The 19,054-nt window shown below is 45.7% G+C and overlaps 1 protein-coding gene across 1 annotated transcript in view; it reads left to right on the top strand.

Moving 5' to 3' along the window:
* The window catches only part of IGF1R (insulin like growth factor 1 receptor), a 192,476-nt gene that overhangs the window by 162,121 nt on the left and 11,301 nt on the right, over nucleotides 1-19,054 (top strand). The window contains exons 12-20 of the mRNA XM_055002168.1: nucleotides 43-182; nucleotides 678-837; nucleotides 1,435-1,540; nucleotides 3,426-3,496; nucleotides 4,494-4,723; nucleotides 7,255-7,365; nucleotides 9,967-10,126; nucleotides 10,595-10,724; nucleotides 15,676-15,810. Of these exons, the coding sequence (XP_054858143.1) occupies nucleotides 43-182; nucleotides 678-837; nucleotides 1,435-1,540; nucleotides 3,426-3,496; nucleotides 4,494-4,723; nucleotides 7,255-7,365; nucleotides 9,967-10,126; nucleotides 10,595-10,724; nucleotides 15,676-15,810 (1,243 nt within the window). The remainder of the gene's footprint in view (nucleotides 1-42; nucleotides 183-677; nucleotides 838-1,434; nucleotides 1,541-3,425; nucleotides 3,497-4,493; nucleotides 4,724-7,254; nucleotides 7,366-9,966; nucleotides 10,127-10,594; nucleotides 10,725-15,675; nucleotides 15,811-19,054) is intronic.

The raw sequence follows: 19,054 nt of genomic DNA, 5'->3' as shown, positions 1-19,054 counted from the left end.
ACTCTGGTTGCTATGAATTGCATCAACTTCATGTTTTCACAGCCGGCGCGGATGACATTCCAGGACCAGTCACGTGGGAAGTGAAGGACGAAAACACGATTTACTTGAAGTGGCCAGAACCGCCGAGCCCTAATGGGTTGGTCCTGATGTATGAAATCAAATACGGGCCAGTCGGTGGAGAGGTAAAGAGGGCTTGGGGGGCGTCTCGCTGCTCTGCGTGCAGCTGTTGCCTTCTGTTGTAGGGGGTTCTGCAGCTGATTGACTGGGCAGGGTCTTCTGGAATTTTCAGAACGGGGAGCGTGTGCTGCTACTCAAGGGCAGCTCTCAGGTGTTGGGGCCCATCGCAGAACGTTATGAAGTTGAAAGCCACACATCCTCTTACGATAGAGGCATACATTGCGAACGGGTGCTATGCAGGCCTAAAGGCAATACCTCCTGGGTTCATGTGAGGCCCCTCCTGTTCCATTGAGATGGTGGAGAGCCAGGACTGCCTCTTTGCTTTGGGCAGATCGCACCATGTTGGAAAACCCAACTGCGAACTCATAGGTCTTACAGTTGAGGGCAGAAGTTCGGGGCACTGTTACACTCTCTGAAAGTACCTTAGCCAAAACATCATTTTCGTTCCGGTGCCTTGCATACACAAGACTTAATCATCTCTCTGTCTCCTCCTTCCACAGGAGAAAGGGGAATGTATTTCCAGGCAAGACTATAAGAAGCTTGCGGGAGCCAAATTGATGCATCTAAGTCCTGGAAATTATTCTGTTAGAGTCCAAGCCACTTCTCTTTCTGGGAATGGATCCTGGACTGAACCCATCTCTTTCTATGTCAAGCCTAAGCGTAAGGGTTTTTAAAAAAAATTCTTGTGGGGAAGTTTTGTAAGTAGGGTTCTGTGCAGATGACAAGGGGTCTGTTGTTGCTTATTGGGCCATTTCACGTGGAACAAAACACACGCAACCTGTGGTCAGGGCTGTCTTAGTGGTGACCAGATGCTGGAGACCCAAAGGGAAATGGCTGTGTCTGTGACCTACTCTGGGGCCTCTGATGCAGTGATAGTTGCTCCTCTAGCAGTAGAGATCGAAGCAGAGTAACGAGCTTCTAAGTCCATGGAACTCTGCTTAGAATGGCACTGTAAGTCTTCCGAGCGATTAATGGTTTGGACAGACGGGGTACAAGTTTTCCTTTCTCTCCTTTTCTATATGTATAGATTGATAGATATCGCAAATCAATGTAGGTTCCTCCCCTGTTGATTCCCATCTCTCTTTCTTCTCCTTTTGTTCCTTGTCTCCAATTTTGGATGGAATGGTTCTTGAGGCTGGAACAGGCCTTCTTGTATATGCACACTAGGGGCACTCAAGAACAATAATCACAACAATGTTATTAACAACAACAATCATCATCATATTTCTTTTGTCTGTTTTATTTTAATGGCTACAGCGGCAGACTATGGAAATTTCCTGCATCTTATTATTGTTCTTCCCATCGCCGTCTTGCTGATTGTCGGAGGCCTGCTGATCATGCTGTATGTCTGCAACAAAAAGAGGTGAGGCCCGGCCCGTGGCAGAGCTGATTTGGGGTTGAACTTGCACGTTTGCGCTTAAAGCTGGTATGATCCAGAGGGGAGCGTCTTAAGCGTCTATTTCCCTCCCTAAAGTTACAATAAAGGAAAGCCATGTAGACCCTCAAGGAGCCATGTTGTATTAAATGAGTTTTTCTGTCAACTGGCTGCCTCCGCACGTGGATGGACATTGCACGCTCGTTGCTCCACAGCTCTCCTTTGCAACTGGGTTTTCCAGTGTGAATGGGCCAGTCCCGTTGCAGATGGTTGCAGTATCGCAACTATAGCGCTGTATCCGTCCATGCGTGGATGTGTCTGCTGGTATCTCCAAGCTGGAAAGGGATAGCGTCATCTTCCCCCACCCCTTTCTATGATATCGGCAAGGTCACTTTGTTTTATCACATAGTCTCCTTCCCAGCTTTTTTCCTTTAGCTGAGAGCTTCCCGGAGTTCCCCAAACAATTAGCCTTGTTGCTGCTATTAAATGTAATATTAAGTCTTTTGTATTTGCTCCATCAGTTAGTTGCATTGTGGGAAGATAGTTCATAACTCTGCTAGTGTGTCTCAGAAGTATCTTACTGCTGGGCCTTGGCTGAGTTCCTTTCAACATGAGTTTCCCAAAATGTAATGGCTATTTTAATGCTGCTGCTTGTGACTAAAGATCCCCTTTAACATAATGACAATGGGGGGTTTACCCCCTGTGCTACTGTTCCACTGCACAAAGATTGTTTCTTTCTTTATTAAAATAGTCATACGTGACTTTTCTCCTTCCATCTAAAGAGCCTTCCGCCATCTGTTAAGTGGCTGTTCCATTGGAGGAAGAGCCACTTAAGGTAGAGGGAAGGTCCTTAGGCTGGAGGGGCTACCTCAATACGCACATTTCGTGGTATTAATTTTGTTGACATTTCTTGATTTTCAGGGTGTGATATACTTACAGGCCTGAATGTTGGAGGGAAGTTTCATAAACGTTCCACCTATCAGCTGTGCCATCAGCAGCCATTTCCCTCTGTTTGTCCCTTAAATCCATACCATGGTTTATTGACTGGGTGAACTTGAAAGCTCCCTTTAAAAGAACAACTGCTTTTCAAGCAGAGAATCTGGAGTTCCATCCCCTGGCTTCTCCAGCTAGCAGGTGTTGGGAAAAATTTTCCTTCGTTTCATTCTTTCATTTGTTCATTCTCTTTTTCTGACAACCAGGGCTTTTTTTCAGCTGGAACGCGGTGGAACAGAGTTCTGAAGCCTCTTGAAAATGGTCACATGGCTGGTGGCCCCACCCCCTGATCTCCAGACAGAGGGCAGTTTAGATTGCCCTCTGCGCCACTGAGCGGCATGGAGGGCAATCTAAACTCCCCTCTGTCTGGAGATCAGGGGGCGGGGCCACCAGCCATGTGACCGTTTTCTCCGAGGGCAACCCCCTGAGTTCCACCACCTCTTTTCCCAGAAAAAAAGCCCTGCTGACAGCTACAACAGAAAGCCAATTGGGGTCCTGGGCAAAATGAAGACAAGCCAAATTGAGAATCAAATTTCAGACCACCTAAGAAAAACAATTGGGGGCAAACCAAGTTCCTCTTCTCCTTCCCTCCTTGCTGCCGCAGCAGGCTGACTCTGCTACTGTTCTGGAATTGATTCGGAGAACATGCAGTTTAAAGAATGAGTCATTTGGACATAGATATAGGCAGGAAGTAAACAGCTGCTTCTTCACACCTCCACCTGTCAAATGCTGCTGTTGGTGTGTGTTTTCTAAAGCAGGTCATGAAACAGCTCCAAGCGGGAACACCAAAATAGACGTGAAATGTTGTGATCTTTCTCTCTCTCTCTCTTGTTTTGAGCTGGGTGTCAAAGTAAGGAAATTCCTCCTTGTATCTTAATAGGAACAGTGACAGGCTTGGAAATGGAGTCCTGTATGCCTCTGTGAACCCTGAGTATTTCAGCGCTTCAGACGGTGAGTGAGTCCTGTAGCTTCAGACACCCTGAAGCCAAACAAATTGACAACCTGGCAACAGCAGTGGCTTGGAATAGGGGTAGCAGTAGCTTGGGCCGAACTAGCAGGTGGCATCTGGCGTAGCTTTCCTTGACCTGCTATAAACACGGACTTCTCTTTTAACTGATGAGCAGGCAGGAAGGAAGAAAACATTTCTGCAGCTGTTTTATTTTTTTGGAAGTTAAGAACATAAGAAGAACCCTGCTGGATCAGAACAGTGGTCCATCTAATCCAGCATCCCATCTCACACAGTGGCCAACCGGCTGCCATAGAAACTAGGGCCACTTTCTCCTGTTAGTGCTTCCCCTGATAAAACTTCTTCCTCCAGTTGCTTCTTCAGAGTGAACTATTTCCAGCAAATAAATTAAAGGGAGATGAGACCCTGTCTGAGGGGTAGGGGGATGTTCTCTGTTCCTTTTCTCCAAAGGTGCCAAACCAAAGGACACGGGAAAGACCTCTTCCCATTTTTCCTTCCTATAATTCCAACAGGATCAACCGTGCCTTCCGCGGCTTATTTCCCTTTGCTCGAGCCTGGCGCCCACAGCAGCCCTTAGGCCTCGGCCCAGCCATTCCCTCTCAGCCTAACCCACTTCATAGTGGAGTTTGGATATATTGGAGGAGGGAGGGGAACAACGTGGTAAGCTACTCTGAGTCCCCATTGGGGGAGACGAGTGGAATATAAATTTTTAAATGTCTCAAAGATTTGTGATGGGATTCACACCAGGCCTCTTTCTGCCCCCATTCCTTCCTTCCCAATGTGGAAAAAGATTCCTTCTTCATAGTTTCTGAAGACGTGAACTCTGACTCACGAAAGCTCCTGCTGGAGTAAATGTTGTTAGTCCTTAAAGGGCCACTGGACTCCTGTTTCGTGATGGAAGACAAAATTATGAGTCAGTATTGAGGCTTTGCTTTGAACTTACGGATGAAATGGGTTCTTTGTGATTTTTGTTTTTTGCAGTTTATGTACCAGATGAGTGGGAAGTGCCCCGGGAGAAGATCACCATGTGCCGAGAGCTGGGGCAGGGCTCCTTCGGGATGGTGTATGAAGGAATAGCGAAAGGTGTGGTTAAGGATGAGCTGGAAACAAGAGTGGCCATCAAGACTGTCAACGAGTCTGCGAGCATGCGAGAACGGATAGAGTTTCTGAACGAGGCCTCTGTGATGAAGGAGTTTAATTGTCACCACGTGGTAAGTTTCTGAACCAATTAAAAGCTTGCCTTGGAGGGACCTGAGAGCAATGCTGGAAGATCGCAGGTTGCGCTGGAAACTAAATCCCAGCTCCTGACTTCAGGATGTCATCTTATTAGGAGGACCAGGAGATACAAGACTGGGGCATGAAGCTTTTTTTCTTTTCTTTCTGGAGTATCCCAAGTGGGGTTCTCAAACAGACCTTGGCAAAGAGCGCATGTCACCTTTCATTAAAGTCAGAATATAGTGAATTCAGCACTAAAAAATGCAAAGTCTCCAGTAATAATAGATGGACAAGACAAGGTTTTTTCAACGACGTGTTTGTTAAAAATGTGTATCTTGACGTTTCTGCCTCTGAAAAGCTCCTAAAGCTGATTACAATGGAAGAAAAATACACAGGCAGTGACAGAAAACACCCACCCCAATAAGATATACCATATATATTGGTGTTCGAAAGCTCTCTGGAGAAAAGCAACTTTTGCTTGTCTGAAAAGAAGAGGCGGGAAAGGGTCAGTGAGGTGGCGAGTGCTTTGCACGTATAAGATGGCAGGTTCAAGTGGCGGCGTCTCCACTTAAAGGACTGAAGCTTTCAGATGCTGGGGGAAGACTGTTCTTAGCGGGCGACCCTATATGGTCACTTCCGAGCAGAATGAAGCTGGGTAGACCGACCTACCTCACAGGGTTGTTGTGAGGTTAAAATGACAGAAAGAAAGTCGACGTAAGCCACACTGGGTTCCCCATTGGGGTATAAACAAAGTAAATAAATAGCCAAAGTAAATAAATAGCCAACATTCCTTCCCACGCCATCGTGTTCCTTCCCAACTGCCATTCTCCCACCCACCCCCATTGAAACAAGTGCACAGTAATCTTGTTGCAGATGAGGTTTTCATGCTCAGGTTGAGAAGAACTTTTTTGAGCTGAATACCAGAGTATTGTTAGAAACATTGCCCGAATTGTCGAGATAAATAAGCAGACTGGTGCCATAGAGGTGTGCAATCCAGCTTTGGGAACCGACTTTTAAAGCCAGATTTATGCCAGTTTGTCATAATACAGATTCGCTGATTCCCCAGGTTGACCCCTGGATTGGATCTGACTATAAACTGCTCGCTGCTGCGGCAAGAGGGCCTGCATGTAGCTGCTGAGCTCCACTCCGCTGCTGTAGGAGAACAGCTCAAGGCTGCTAGAGCGGAGAGCAGCTTCTCCCCCCAACCTGAGCTCCAAAGAGCCCTTTAAATTGCTCACTGCCACAGGCAGCCACCCATAAACCCCCAAGCATCATTGGCCATAGGTATAATGGCTAGTTAAACCTGGGGTTCTCTAATCCAGATCAGAGAATCTGACTCAGGTTTCAGGAATCCCAGATTCTTTCTTTATTTAACTAAACTCAGATCTTGATTGCCTAGATTTTTTGTGTGTGTGTGAGAGAGAATCCCATGAATTTCCTGATGGGCATGTGGGTCGTTCTATAGTTGGCCACACTAGTGTATGACCTTCCATTCTAGTGGATGTGGCTGTAAGGAAGTATTATTATTAACTCATATATTTTGTATTGGGCTTCTTGCTGGGGGCAGGGCTTGCTGAGTTATCTCTGATATTGCTGCGGTGGTTGTACCTGACCATCGAATGAAATCTTTTCCCAGCTATGTTTGACTATTGATTAGAGGTATGCTTTGGTAACTAAAAGCAGCCGGTGTCTTAGCTAGAAAATTATTCTCCCCCTTCCATCCGCTTCCAGCTGTCATTGATGAAGCTCTCTGACAGAAGGCAGGAGAGGATCCAGGCAGCCTCCACTGTATGGGGATCTGGCTGCATCTGAGCGCTGCCCTCCCTCCCTCCCGACTTGCAACTGGCTACAATAAAGCCTTCAGAAGGGAGGGTTTGCAGAAGCAAGCAGCTGAGAATTCCTTCCCACAGGAACATTATTTTAATTGATAGTTTGTATTTTGATCTCTGAGGTGCCTTGGTGGCCAGTTTTGGGGGGATGAAAAGCGGGATTAAAGAATAAAATGTATTTGTCTTTACTCGGAAGCGAATCCCAATGAGTTCGGCGAGCTTACTCCCATCAAACTCCGTTCATTCCCCATTACTTGCAGCTGGTTTTGCCAAAGCGGGGGGGGGGGGGGAGGCCACTGGGACACAAAGCAGCGTTTCAAGGAGCTGCTGCTGGAGCAAAGGGCTCGATTGCAACGACAGGCACAACTTGTAAGAAATAGAGGTATAGATTCGAAAGCGGGGAGATTGCACAGGGATGGTTTCTGGCCCCTTCCCTCCCTGGAGCGAAAGTGAGTCCAGGGCTGGTGGAGATCACGATGCTACACCCCACACATACGTGGTATCGACCTGGTACAATTCATTGGGATTTACTTTCCAGCAAATGATCCAATTGCACTTCCTTTCTCAGCCCATGTGCACTATGTTTTCCAATGAGGTGTTGCCACCACAAGCGCAGTGCAATCTCACACGGTGCACTCGTTGAGAACAAAAATCTCATGCGTACCAAGGTCCGTAATCCTAAACCTCTCTCTCATCAGGTGCGGCTTCTTGGAGTCGTCTCTCAAGGACAGCCCACGTTGGTCATCATGGAACTCATGACCCGGGGAGATCTGAAGAGTTACCTGCGATCCCTCCGGCCAGACACAGAGGTGCGTGCTGGTTCCTCTCTTTCCTGGTCAAGGCAGCGGTTGAAGCCGTGTGCGTTTTGCCCACATGGCCCAGCCTCCTTGATCTTTCTAGGGCGTTCTACATAACTGGCAGCCGTTGTTCAATGCAATGTCTTGGTTCCTGCGTCAATGGAATGGAGTCACCGGCTGATTCCGCACACATTGGATAATGCACTTTCAATGCACTTTATCAATCGTTTGAGGTGGATTTTTTGTCCCGCACACGAATAAATCCATTCCAAATGATCTATAAAGAAGATTGGAAGTGCATTATCCAGTGTGTGCGGAATCACTCATTGAAATGGAAAGGCAGGTGACAAGTAGAGGAAAGAATGAACCTGTGGTCCAGTGACAGAGTGGACTGTACCACCTTAGATGGTAGTGAGCAGAAAATTCCAAAATGGTACCTGCCATGTCAAGAAAAAAACAAACAAACCTCCCCTCTTTCTCCAAACTCAAGTATATCTCAGGGAGAGAGGTTCTAACTTAGCTTTGGCTTGCTGTGGCAGTTTTCTGATTTGCAGATTTTTTCCCCCCAATGCCAAAAGAGAACTAAAAATGAGATCCCTCCCACCTGCGGCTGGCAGTGGAACAGTCTGTTCTTTGCTCTGAGATTCTGCGGCTTAATTGTATTGCATGTGTAGACTGGACTGGAAAAATGGTTGGGGGAGGAGAGTCAATAGGAAAAAGAACAAAATTCGAGCCCAGTAGCACCTTAAAGACCAACCACATTTCCAGGGTATGAGGTTTCGAGAGGAAGGGAGCTCTGGCTTTTGAAAGCTCATACCCTAGGAATCGAGTTGGTCTTTTAAGTTGTTACTGGACCCGAATCTTGCTGCTCTGCTACAGACCAGCATAGCTATCCACCTGAAACTATCACCAAGAGGAAAAAAGGCGCCGTTGACAACTTTTAAGGCAGAGAAGAAGGCTGGTTTTGCCAGAGGGAGCACATGGGGAATCAACAGTGGAGCATCCACCTAGATATCTAGGTGGATGCTCCACTGTTGATTCTCTGTGTGATTACTAGATATCACGCCTGTTTGTTTCTTTAGAGAGAGCACATGGGCAACTAGTGGCCTGCCCAGAACATCAGCAGAGGCATCTCCAGCCAAAGGCATCCAAATTGGCAGTGGTGGCGCAGAGCTTTTGTGGGGAGGGGAGGGGAATGGAACCGAAATGCCTTGCGAAAAGGGGAGAGCTTAGTTTTTAAAAAACCCAGTACTCATAACTCGGGAAAGGTTAAGTAATAGTATTAGTGACAAACTAGAGTTAGGTATGATTAAATCATTATGATCTATGGGAGAGGGGCCGTGGCTCAGTGGTCGAGCCTCTTGTTTTGCCTGCAGAAGGTCCCAGGTTCGATCCCTAACACCTCCCATTTTAAAAAGGGATTGAGTAGCAGTTGATGTGAAAGGCATCTCCCTGAAGCGCTGGAGAGCTGCCACCAGTCAGAGCAGACAAAGCTGAGCTTGATAATCCAGTTGTCTGGCTCTGCATAAGGTAGCTTCATGCACACCAGCTCAAGCGGAGTTCTCCTTTTGTACTTCCACGAACGTTAAGGAAATAGTCCTGTGCTTTGCAAACCTTGGAGCAAAGGAACCACCTACAGTTGGTTTCCTTTTCTCACCCTCGTGCTTCTAACTTTGCCGTTCACATTCAAATGGAAGTTTCTATTCCACCCGCCGCCGTACATGGTCATCTGGAACACGCACACACACACACACAGATATGTAAATTGCTCATGAATTAAATGCTACGCGCCGCTCCCCTTTGTTTTGGAACAAACACTAATATTTAGTCATTCCCCGGCATTTAGCATTCACCCTGGCAGCAGAACGTTTTCAGCCACCCACATGCATTTGCAAAGTCCAAATGGGGGTAGGCACAACCCAGAGGCTGCAGGAAACGAAGGCGCTCTGAAATCATGGCTAGCGGTGCCTCTGTCCTGCTCTCCCTGGCCCTTGGCTTCATGGCGGACAGTTCCTGATGTAAATAATTTACAATGACACAGTGGAAGCATCTGGCGGTTGTGTGCAAGACACATTAAAATTTGATTGTAAAGCAAAGGACCTCTCTCCCTGGAACGGAAAAGAAAACAGACCTCAACACAACTCGGGCCTGGAAGGGGCTTTGGAGGGAGTAGCACACAGCTGTGTTGGAGGACGCAAGGAAGAGAATGCCTCCAGTTCTTTCCCTCTCATGCATCACTCCAATCATTTCATGTCATGTGCAGACAGTGACCAGATTTCTTGGCTCAGGTGTTTGAGGGGAGCATTTCATCGGGCCATCCTTCCGCATGCAGATAATCAAGGTGGTCCCAGTGAAATGGACTCATCCATACGGGCATGTGAGGCCACCAAAGTTTTTTAACGGGCAGGGTTGCAGGGTGGGACATCACAATATAGCCAGATCTCAGGAGCTAAGCAGGGTCGACACTCTTCCCAAGGAAGACTCTGCAGAGGAAAGCAGTGGTGAACCACCTCTGCTCCTCGCTTGCCTTGAAAGCTCCTTTCCAAGTTCCTTGCCAAGGTGGGGAGAGGCTGCTTTCTCTACTCACGTTCCTGTTGCCACCTCCTTCCCCAGAACAACCCAGCGCAGGCGCTTCCAGCCCTGAAGAAGATGATCCAGATGGCAGGCGAGATTGCGGACGGCATGGCCTATTTGAATGCCAACAAGTTTGTCCACAGGGATCTCGCTGCAAGGAATTGCATGGTTGCAGAAGACTTTACTGTGAAAATTGGAGGTGCGTTTTCTCTCTTTTGTGTCCCAACACGTTACGGATGCAGGAACTGAAAGGGGTGGGCATGAGTCAGTTGTTGTTTTGCTGTTCTGTGCCTTTTCACAGTGTGCCAGTTGGTGTGTGCTGAATTCAGCATCTTGACCATTTTAGCAGATTTCTAACCGGTGTGGCTGTAGAAAGGCCTGATGTATTGGGTACTGTGTGGCAAAGTTTTCAGAAATGGTAAATGAGTGGAGCGAAATGTCCAGTCTTTGTGGGGTGGAGTTCCAGTTCTGTGCCTGTGCCCCTCTCTGGGAGCAGAGCTGAAAAGATGCTCGTAGTACAAATGGAGGAAAAGAATCCTTGAGCCCTGGTGGGATTATAGAACAGATCTGTCCAATCTGAATTGCTTAGGGCTTGATGGCAGAGTTTTCAGTATGCTTCCCTGGGATCTATTTAATATTCTCACATGTTCCTTTATGTTCCATGTAGATTTTGGCATGACGAGAGATATCTATGAAACCGATTACTATCGAAAAGGAGGGAAAGGCCTGCTGCCTGTTCGCTGGATGTCTCCAGAATCCCTGAAGGATGGCGTGTTCACGACGCATTCGGACGTTTGGTAACAACCCAAGTGCTTTTTAAGCCACGCTTATTTTTTACGTGCTTTTCAGCCATAATCAGGTTTCAGGGCCCAGGGAAGAGTCAACCCTTTGCTATCTCTTAAACTCTTGAACATGCTGGTTTTTCCTGTTACCATTGTTATTGCTGAGTCCAGTTTTGAAGCTAGCGTGCCCTTTTGGAGCTGCTGCTCCTCTGGGAAATGTCTGTGAAACGAAAACCCCTCCAAGATTCGGGTCCAGTAGCACCTTAAAGACTAGCTGGATTTCCAGGGTCCGAGCTTCTGAGTGTCAGAGCTCCCTTCGTCAGATACCACTCTAAGCAAATCTAAACAAACACCTGTACCTCATTTAAGTTGGCTCAGGTTTAAAAATCCAAGAGCGATCTCTTTGCAAAGTCAGCAGAGGGAAGAGCTGGAAACCTTGGTGGTGATGGGGAAACTGGGATTAAAAAGCGAAATTCCTGGATGCATTCTTTGACATAACTTAAAGCTATAAAATTAGAACGGTGTCATTTTGTTTCTGTGCTATTTTCCCACAGCCTCAGAGATGCATTTTGGAACTCTGAGTTTGGCAGTTGTGCTCCTTAAATAGAGGAGTGTATTTTGGAAACTGCTTGGCTTCCCTTTGCAGAATTCCTGGGAAAGGGAGAAGCTGTTGCTCGCCTGTAGCCCTGTCTTTTGGGAAGACTTATTTAGGAGCTCGGTCAGATCATGATCTCCCCTCTGCCTCTGCATTCCTTTGACAGCCTAAAAATAAATACAGTCAGCCAAGACAGCAGTAGTCAGGTTGGAGAGGTTGTGATTTGACTCCAGACCTTAGATCACTGAAATTCTGATTACTAAGAGCAATTATGGTTGATTTTGATGCTGCAGTTCATGTTGGAAGCAGGTATTTAATGTGATACAGGCTTCAGCCAGGGGAAGGTAACTTTCCATTTTAGTGGTTGGGGAGTTTTATGCTCATATCCCTCTGTGTAAAAAATACCATTTGTAATGGGGGAAGAAACTGTGGATTTTACATGTCAACAAGATCAAGCAGAAGTTTATTCTCCTGTCTGCATAGGTTTCCTACAAATTAACAATGTAATGTTGGGGACAGAGGGAGTCCTTCATAGAGGAATAGTTCCAGAGGCATTAGCTGCGTTAGTCTGTAGTCGAAAAATAGTAAAGAGTCCAGTAGCACCTTTAAGACTAACCAACTTTATTCTAGCATAAGTTTTCGAGAACCGCAGCTCTCTTCGTCAGATGCAGGAATGACTGTGTTTAGTTGTCCCCCCCTTAATTTTGTGACAAGTAAGGCATTAAAAAACACCTGATTTGTCAAAGACAGTTCCATTGGCTGCTTCTTCCAAGCATAAGGATTTATTTCCATATCAGAAAAGGCCTGTCTCTGTAACATGTGAAATGTTTTCCAAAGTGGTGTTTTTAGTGTGGTGCATTCATCAGGAAGCTACTGCACCTGTTGGTTTCCAGTCCGTGACAGTCTTCCACAGAAGGGGGAATGTTGAGTGTGTTGCGTGAACATGGAGTTTGTTTTACACCCCCTTGCTGGAGGTGAGGGCACATCCCAGACAGTGTTATGCTGGGAATGCTTTGAACTTTTCATCCCCGTACTTCCCAGTGGTCTTGTGTTCTTTGAGCTCCTCCATCGTCCTTCAACACAGCCTGGCTGCCACATTCATGGGATTCTTTGCTCTTTGTCTTATCCCTCCTTTGACGATGGGTAATGGCCTGCTCAGAGTGCAGAGGTGAAAAAGAGGGGCCCCTTATTTGATGTCAAGGGTTAAAAATGGCCGATCCCTTCCTCCAGTGTCTACAACATTTTTTTTAAATAACTTGTCTTAACTGCTTTTGTTGGTTTGTGTGCATTACCGTTGCTACGGTGTGTGAGAAGTGAAGGTAAATTCAGAAAGGGACTGAAAAGAAAAGGTCAGGGCTCATTTCAAGGGGGAATGTGCAGGAACGCAGTTCCGGTAGTTCTCCAAAGAGGTCACATGACAGGTGGCCCCTCCCACCTGACTCTCAGCCATTTGGGGTGTTTCGGCCTGGATTGGGGCTGAAATGGCCCGGATCGGGCCTCTGACGAGTGATGGAATGGAAGGGGGAGGATCACTCTCCTGCTCATCAGCGGCTCGATCCTGACCATTTTGGGCCCCTTTTCAGCCATTTTCAGTCCCTTTTTGCCATTTTGGGCCCAATTTCATCCCTGAATGGCCAGGATTGGGTCCAAAACAGACAGGATAGGTGATGTCAGTGGGTGTGGCATATGCAAATCAGTTATGCTAACGACACACTTCGGTGACGGCAAGGGGCATGACATATGCTAATGAGTTACGCTAATGAGTTCCTCCAGCTCTTTTTCTACAAAATGACCCCTGGAAAAGGTAATATGGTGAAGGCCATGTATGGATTTGGGGTGCAGCTGTGTTTGAAAAACCCTGTTAGATCAGACCAGTGGTCCATCTAGGCTAGCATCCTGCCACACACAGCAGCCAACCAGTTACTATGGAGTTCCAACAACAGAGCATAGAGACTAAGAGCAGAACCACAAGTGACAAAAGGCACAGATTGGACACTTGTCTGCTTCCCTCAAGTTTTGATGGGAAATGTAGGCATCCTGGTCTCGCAGCTTCGCTCTCTGACTGCTGTCCAATGGACTTTTCAACTGTCACTTGTCCAACATTCCGCCAAGTTGCCTACATTTCCCATCAAAACTTGAGGGAAGCAGACAAGTGTCCAATCTGTGCCTTTTGTCACTTGTGGTTCTGCTCTAAGACCTTCTCCTGCTGTTGCCTTCTGGAACTGGTATTCAGAGGCCTACTGCCTCTGAATGTGGTGGTTCCCTTTAGTCACCGTGATTGGTCGCCACTGATAGACTCTTTCCTCCATGAATCTGTCTAGTCCCCTTTTAAAGCGGTCTGTGCCTATAGCATAGTGGCAGTGTTCAAGTTGCTCCATCTCAAAAGAGTTTGTAGCAATGGGAGGAGCAAACCAAATGATTCAGGGGGGTTCCTACAAAGAAAGAACGTTTTATTTGTGGGTGGGGGGGGGGAGATAAACACTTGTGAAGTTACTATTGGTATGGAGAATGTAGATATAGCCCCCCCTTACCAATAATGGAACAGTTACCCACATATAATAGCAAACACTTCCTCATATAGTGCATAGTTGACATACAGAATCTGTTGCAGGGAATAATCAGTGGCATGCTAAGTTTTTAAAAAGGGGATCAGACAAATCCACCAGGGAGTGAGTATATATGGCTGTTGGCTTCAATAGCCAAACAGAACCTCCCTGTTCAAGGGCAGTGCTTTCTGTATAACCAATGGCTGGAGGGTAGTTGAAGGGTTTATGACCTTCATGTCCTGCTTGCCAGCTTCCTAGGATTATATTGCTAGCCCCACCTGTGCGTAACAGTGCTAGACTAAATGGATACCCCGTGGGCCCATCCAGCGTTCTGATCTTCCATGCTTCTGTAGCCGTTCATGGATCTGCATGTCTAATTTTTTTAGAAAGAGGAAGCAGCAATATGGCTCCGCTGCTGTAGCTACTCCCCAAATCCATTATGTGCAGAAGAGGCATAGTGCTATTTTCACAGAAGTCTCCCGTGTGAATTTCACACACTGGCTTAAAATGTTCTTGGAGTACACTTTTAGCTAGGGGCGTCCATTAAAAAAATGGTATTATTTTGATTCGGGTATCCAGAATACCATATATATTCCGTATTCCCGATATTTGGATTCAAAAATACCAGTATAGTATTTGGATATGGGTTTTATTTGGAATTCCAAATGTATTCGGCTCCATTATTCCCTATGGGGAAGTCTTTCTGGAGGGCTGGCGGTATCAATCCTGCCAAGTTTTAAGTGATCTGGACCAAAGGGACCTATAGACCCCTGAACAAGCTGCCCCCAGCCACTTTCTTATTTTATTTTATCAAAGTAAAAAAAAAGGGATACAAAAAGAAAGAAGGAGGGAGGGAAAAGTTATTAAGGTCAAGAAGATATGCAACTTATCACTACAAGAACTCTTAGAATACAGAGTGCACAAAACTTAATCTTTTTCAGTATTTATCCATATAGCAATGAAGATGGCAACTGTTAAGTCCCATTACTATATTTTATTCCTCTATACTACACATACTTAGCGCCTCCCACCTCCTCCTCCACACTTAGTAATAAAAATTAATAATCAAAAAGGAAAAACTCCTCATTCCACTATTACTACAATATTTCATCTTATCTCTTTATGTAACTGATTAATATAGCAAGCCTTTCTACTTATCCCTAGCTTTATCACTGTTTCCATATCTACAAACTATTTTAGCAATTATATATTCATACATTCCCCCCCCTTGTCAGACTATAACCTCTTATAAAGCTATAAGAGCCACTTTCCGTTGTTTCCTATGGGAGGAGAATCCAGAGCTTCCCCCAGGACACAGGAAGCCTTAGCCAAACACACAGCAGCACCCAATGACCAAAAGCCTCCCAATGCCAACAGAACTAACAAAGCCTGACAGAACTAGCATCAAACCAGAGAATCCCACCTGAACCAATGTCAAGCTAGAGAATCCCACCAGAACCAAACTGAAACGAGGGACACTGTTACAAGCCCAAGAGAACCAGTGTCACTCAAAGATGCCAGGCAAAACCCTGGGCAAATGCAAACCCAACAGAACCAATATCAAAGCAGAGAATCCCGGTATCCAGCCTAGCGAGACAGTAATACGAAAGCAGCAGCCGGACCTGGAAATAGCAAATAGCAAGCGAGCAACACTGACACAGCCACATACACAGTAATGCGGTCTCCCTCCTCCCTCCTCCTGTTGCCTGGGAAGCCTTTAACGGGATGCAGACAAGCTGCTGCACATATGAGCGAGTCGGTTCTGTCTTAGCGAGGTACCCTGGTCTGGCTCAAATGGTTTCTAACATGTAGGCTTCTTCTACAGGTCTTTTGGCGTTGTCCTGTGGGAGATAGCCACGCTAGCGGAACAGCCTTACCAAGGCATGTCCAACGAGCAAGTTCTTCGCTTTGTAATGGAGGGTGGACTTCTGGAGAAACCCGACAATTGCCCCGATATGCTGTAAGTATTGCCAGGAGTTTCCTGCCTGTCTTTACCTGCCTTCCTCTCCTTTTGTGAGCCCCTCTTGGAAAGTTTCAGGTATGTTGATCTGCAGTAGAAGATTCGAGTCCAGTAGCACTTTAAAACCAACGAGATCTCCAGGGTATTAGCTTTCATATCTGGCGAAGAAGCTTTGACTCTTGTAAGCTTATACCCTGGAAGTCTTGTTGGTCTACTGGACCACGTCTTGGGATGCTGAATTCCATCACAGTTGTAAAACTACACAGCTGGTATGTAGAACTGGTACCATCATAGATTGGAGCAAGGCCTCCTCTTAGTCCAGAATTGCCTGCAAAGTCCATAAGAAGGAAGGATCACAGTCTTTTTTCCTTGCCAAAATTAAGGCCAGTAGGTCATCTATAGAGAAATTACGACCCCCTAAAACTTGGTCTTCAGATAACCGTTTTGATATGTTCAATAAGAAGTTTTATTTAAGTTTTCTGTCCTGCTCAATTAGCCCAACAGCCTCCTGAAGCTGTTCACAGTGTCGCAACAGATAACAAAATACTATAATAAAAACAAACTGCTAGGGTCCACAGTCTTACAAAGTGAGGCAGGCAGCTAACTGTTGCCAATCAGAATAACAAAAAACAGCCAGATGCACACTCTGAGTGCAGCAACAGAGACCTTTTACAAATTTTATAAAAGCTTTGAAGGAAAATCAACCAGACAAAATTCCTCGAGAAGTTATAAAGATTTGGGTTAGCAAGAACCCAGAGGCTTTTCCTCCAAGATCTGGACATACTGAGCCAAGGAAATGCAAGAGCATCTTCCCAACAGATTGTTGCAGGGGGTGGTATGGAAAATAGCCTTTAGAGAGTCAAATTACTTGATACCTGAAGCTGCAAAGAGCAGGGGTAGACATTAAGAAAAGTATATATGCACAGCGGCTTTCTCTGTGGTGGCCCCTACCCTATGGAACGGCCTGCCTAAGGAGGCCAGGAGAGCCCCCACGCTCCTGGCTTTCCACAAACAATGCAAAACTGAATTATTCAAAAAGGCTTTTTTTCTCAGCTAGGAGGGTGGTATTGTAGGGAAAGGGTCCCAGATGTTTCGCTAATGAGTTAGAGACCATAGACTTCACCACTATGTTGCCTTACATATTATCTGTTGCTTTAAATATGTACTCCTGTATACTACCTGTACTTCATGTTGTTTAATGTAAGTCCTAGAATTGATTGTGTTCTGTTTCAGTAATTCTTCAACCCCATATTGGATCCTTGCTAATACTATGTCTTTGTAAACTTGTATTTATTTGCCCTATGACATTGTTTATGGAAATGTTCTTTACACTGTATGGAAATGCCTGCCCTTGTCCTTGCTACTGATTATACTAATCTCACACTATGTAATCCACTTTGAGTCTCAGTGAGAAAGGTGGAATATAAATGACATAAATAAATAAATAACATAAAACCAGTATGCAGTGATAATGGCAGAAAATCTGATTTTCAGTGGCAGCCCTGCAATTGGGGTTTCCCAAGGAGCTTTCCCAAGGAGGTGCGCCTTGGTACCCCTCCCTCCTCAAAATGTAGGAGGCAGCTGAAGACAGTTTTATTCATCAGGGCCTTTAATTAGTTACGTTTCTATTTATTGGCAGTTTTTAAATTATATTTTTAAGAGCCAGCATTTCCTAGTGGTTAGAGTGCCAGACCAGGATCTGGGAGACCCAGGTTCAAATTCCCATTCTGCCATGGGAGCTCACTGGGTGGTCTCAGGCCAGCCACATACTCGGCTTAACCTACCTCACAGGGTTGTTGTGGGGATAAAATGGAGGAGAGGAAAACAATGTGAGTCATTCTGGCTGCCCATTGAGGAAAGAGGTGGGATATAAATAAAGTAAATAAAAATTGTCTTTTTATATATTATTATGTTTGTTGAACTGTTTATGTTGTAAGCCACTGTTAGTGTCCCAAGGTAGATAATAAACACTTTAAATAAATAAAGTTATCCTGTACATAAACTACTTTTAAGTGTAAAAAAGGGCCTTGTAACCCCACCTAGAATCTCGTGTGTGTGTGTGTGTGTGTGTGTGTGTGTGTGTTTAAAACAGCTCTTTGCATGTATTTGAAGTGTCTGCATTGAGGCTGATACAGTTGGTTGTTGTGGGTTTTCCGGGCTGTATTGCCGTGGTCTTGGCATTGTAGTTCCTGACGTTTCGCCAGCAGCTGTGGCTGGCATCTTCAGAGGTGTAGCACCAAAAGACAGAGCACCAAAAATACAGCCCGGAAAACCCACAACAACCATCGTTCTCCGGCCGTGAAAGCCTTCGACAATACGCTGATACAGTTGTTTAGGGAAAATGCAGTTTTAGAGTGATTTCTTACTCTCAAACTACCCTGAACTAGGATTACTAGAAGACTAACCTTGTGATCTGCACTGGTCTGCCTTCTGCTGCATACACGTCATTAAAATCGCCGTGGATCCTTTAGAAGCTTTAAAAAAAATGTGGAAGAATTTTGTCCCCCTCATAATTTGACATTCAGTAAAGTTTTGCTGCCACGTGGGACGGTCAGTTCCCACCAGGCCCGGTTACTTAGTCTTGTGTTGACAGCGGTCGAAGCTCATTCACATCTCAAATCTGGTTCTCAAAGTACTTTTCTGGAAGGAAATAGGTGTGTCTTGTCTTCAGAGATGTTGTTGGAGGCCCGCATGAGGGATGCAATAGCTTAAGGGGGCCCAGATGCTTAGGATTCTCAGGGAAAGAGATGATTTGGCCAGAGGGTTGTGCTGGTGTCAGGTGACAATTTAAGGCTGGGGTTTTTTTGCTGCTTGAAGGCCAGGGTTGGGCAGCAGAAAGAAACTGTTTGGAGGTTGCCATGGAGGCGGATCTCCCACCCCTTGCATTATTTTCCTCTTCTGCAGGCTCTGAAATGATGCTTTGAAATAAATCGGTAATGCAGGAGAGTGTGGGTGATCTCTGGAGTAGAAGTATTTTCCCTTGTGCGTTTTTAGAGTCGCGTTTTAAACAAATCTTCTTTCAGCTTCCTTTCTCAGCCTACTTAAGAATATTAGTAGTTGGTTTAAGGTTGGAGGCTCTTATCTGGGAATTGTGGAATGGGCAGACAACCGTTGCCTACAGCTTAAATGAGAATTGCAGTTTGTTTATAGCCAGTTATGTATACATTTTCACAGTTCTTTAAATGAAGCAGGTTATTTTGTAGATCTACAAGCGAATGACCTTAAGCTGCTGATGGTTTTTATG

This window comes from Eublepharis macularius, chromosome 18 (genome assembly GCF_028583425.1).
Source record: "Eublepharis macularius isolate TG4126 chromosome 18, MPM_Emac_v1.0, whole genome shotgun sequence".
In the NCBI taxonomy this organism is placed as follows: Eukaryota; Metazoa; Chordata; class Lepidosauria; order Squamata; family Eublepharidae; genus Eublepharis; species Eublepharis macularius.
Note: the sequence above shows the minus strand (reverse complement) of the source record. Positions and strands in the feature narration are given on the sequence as shown.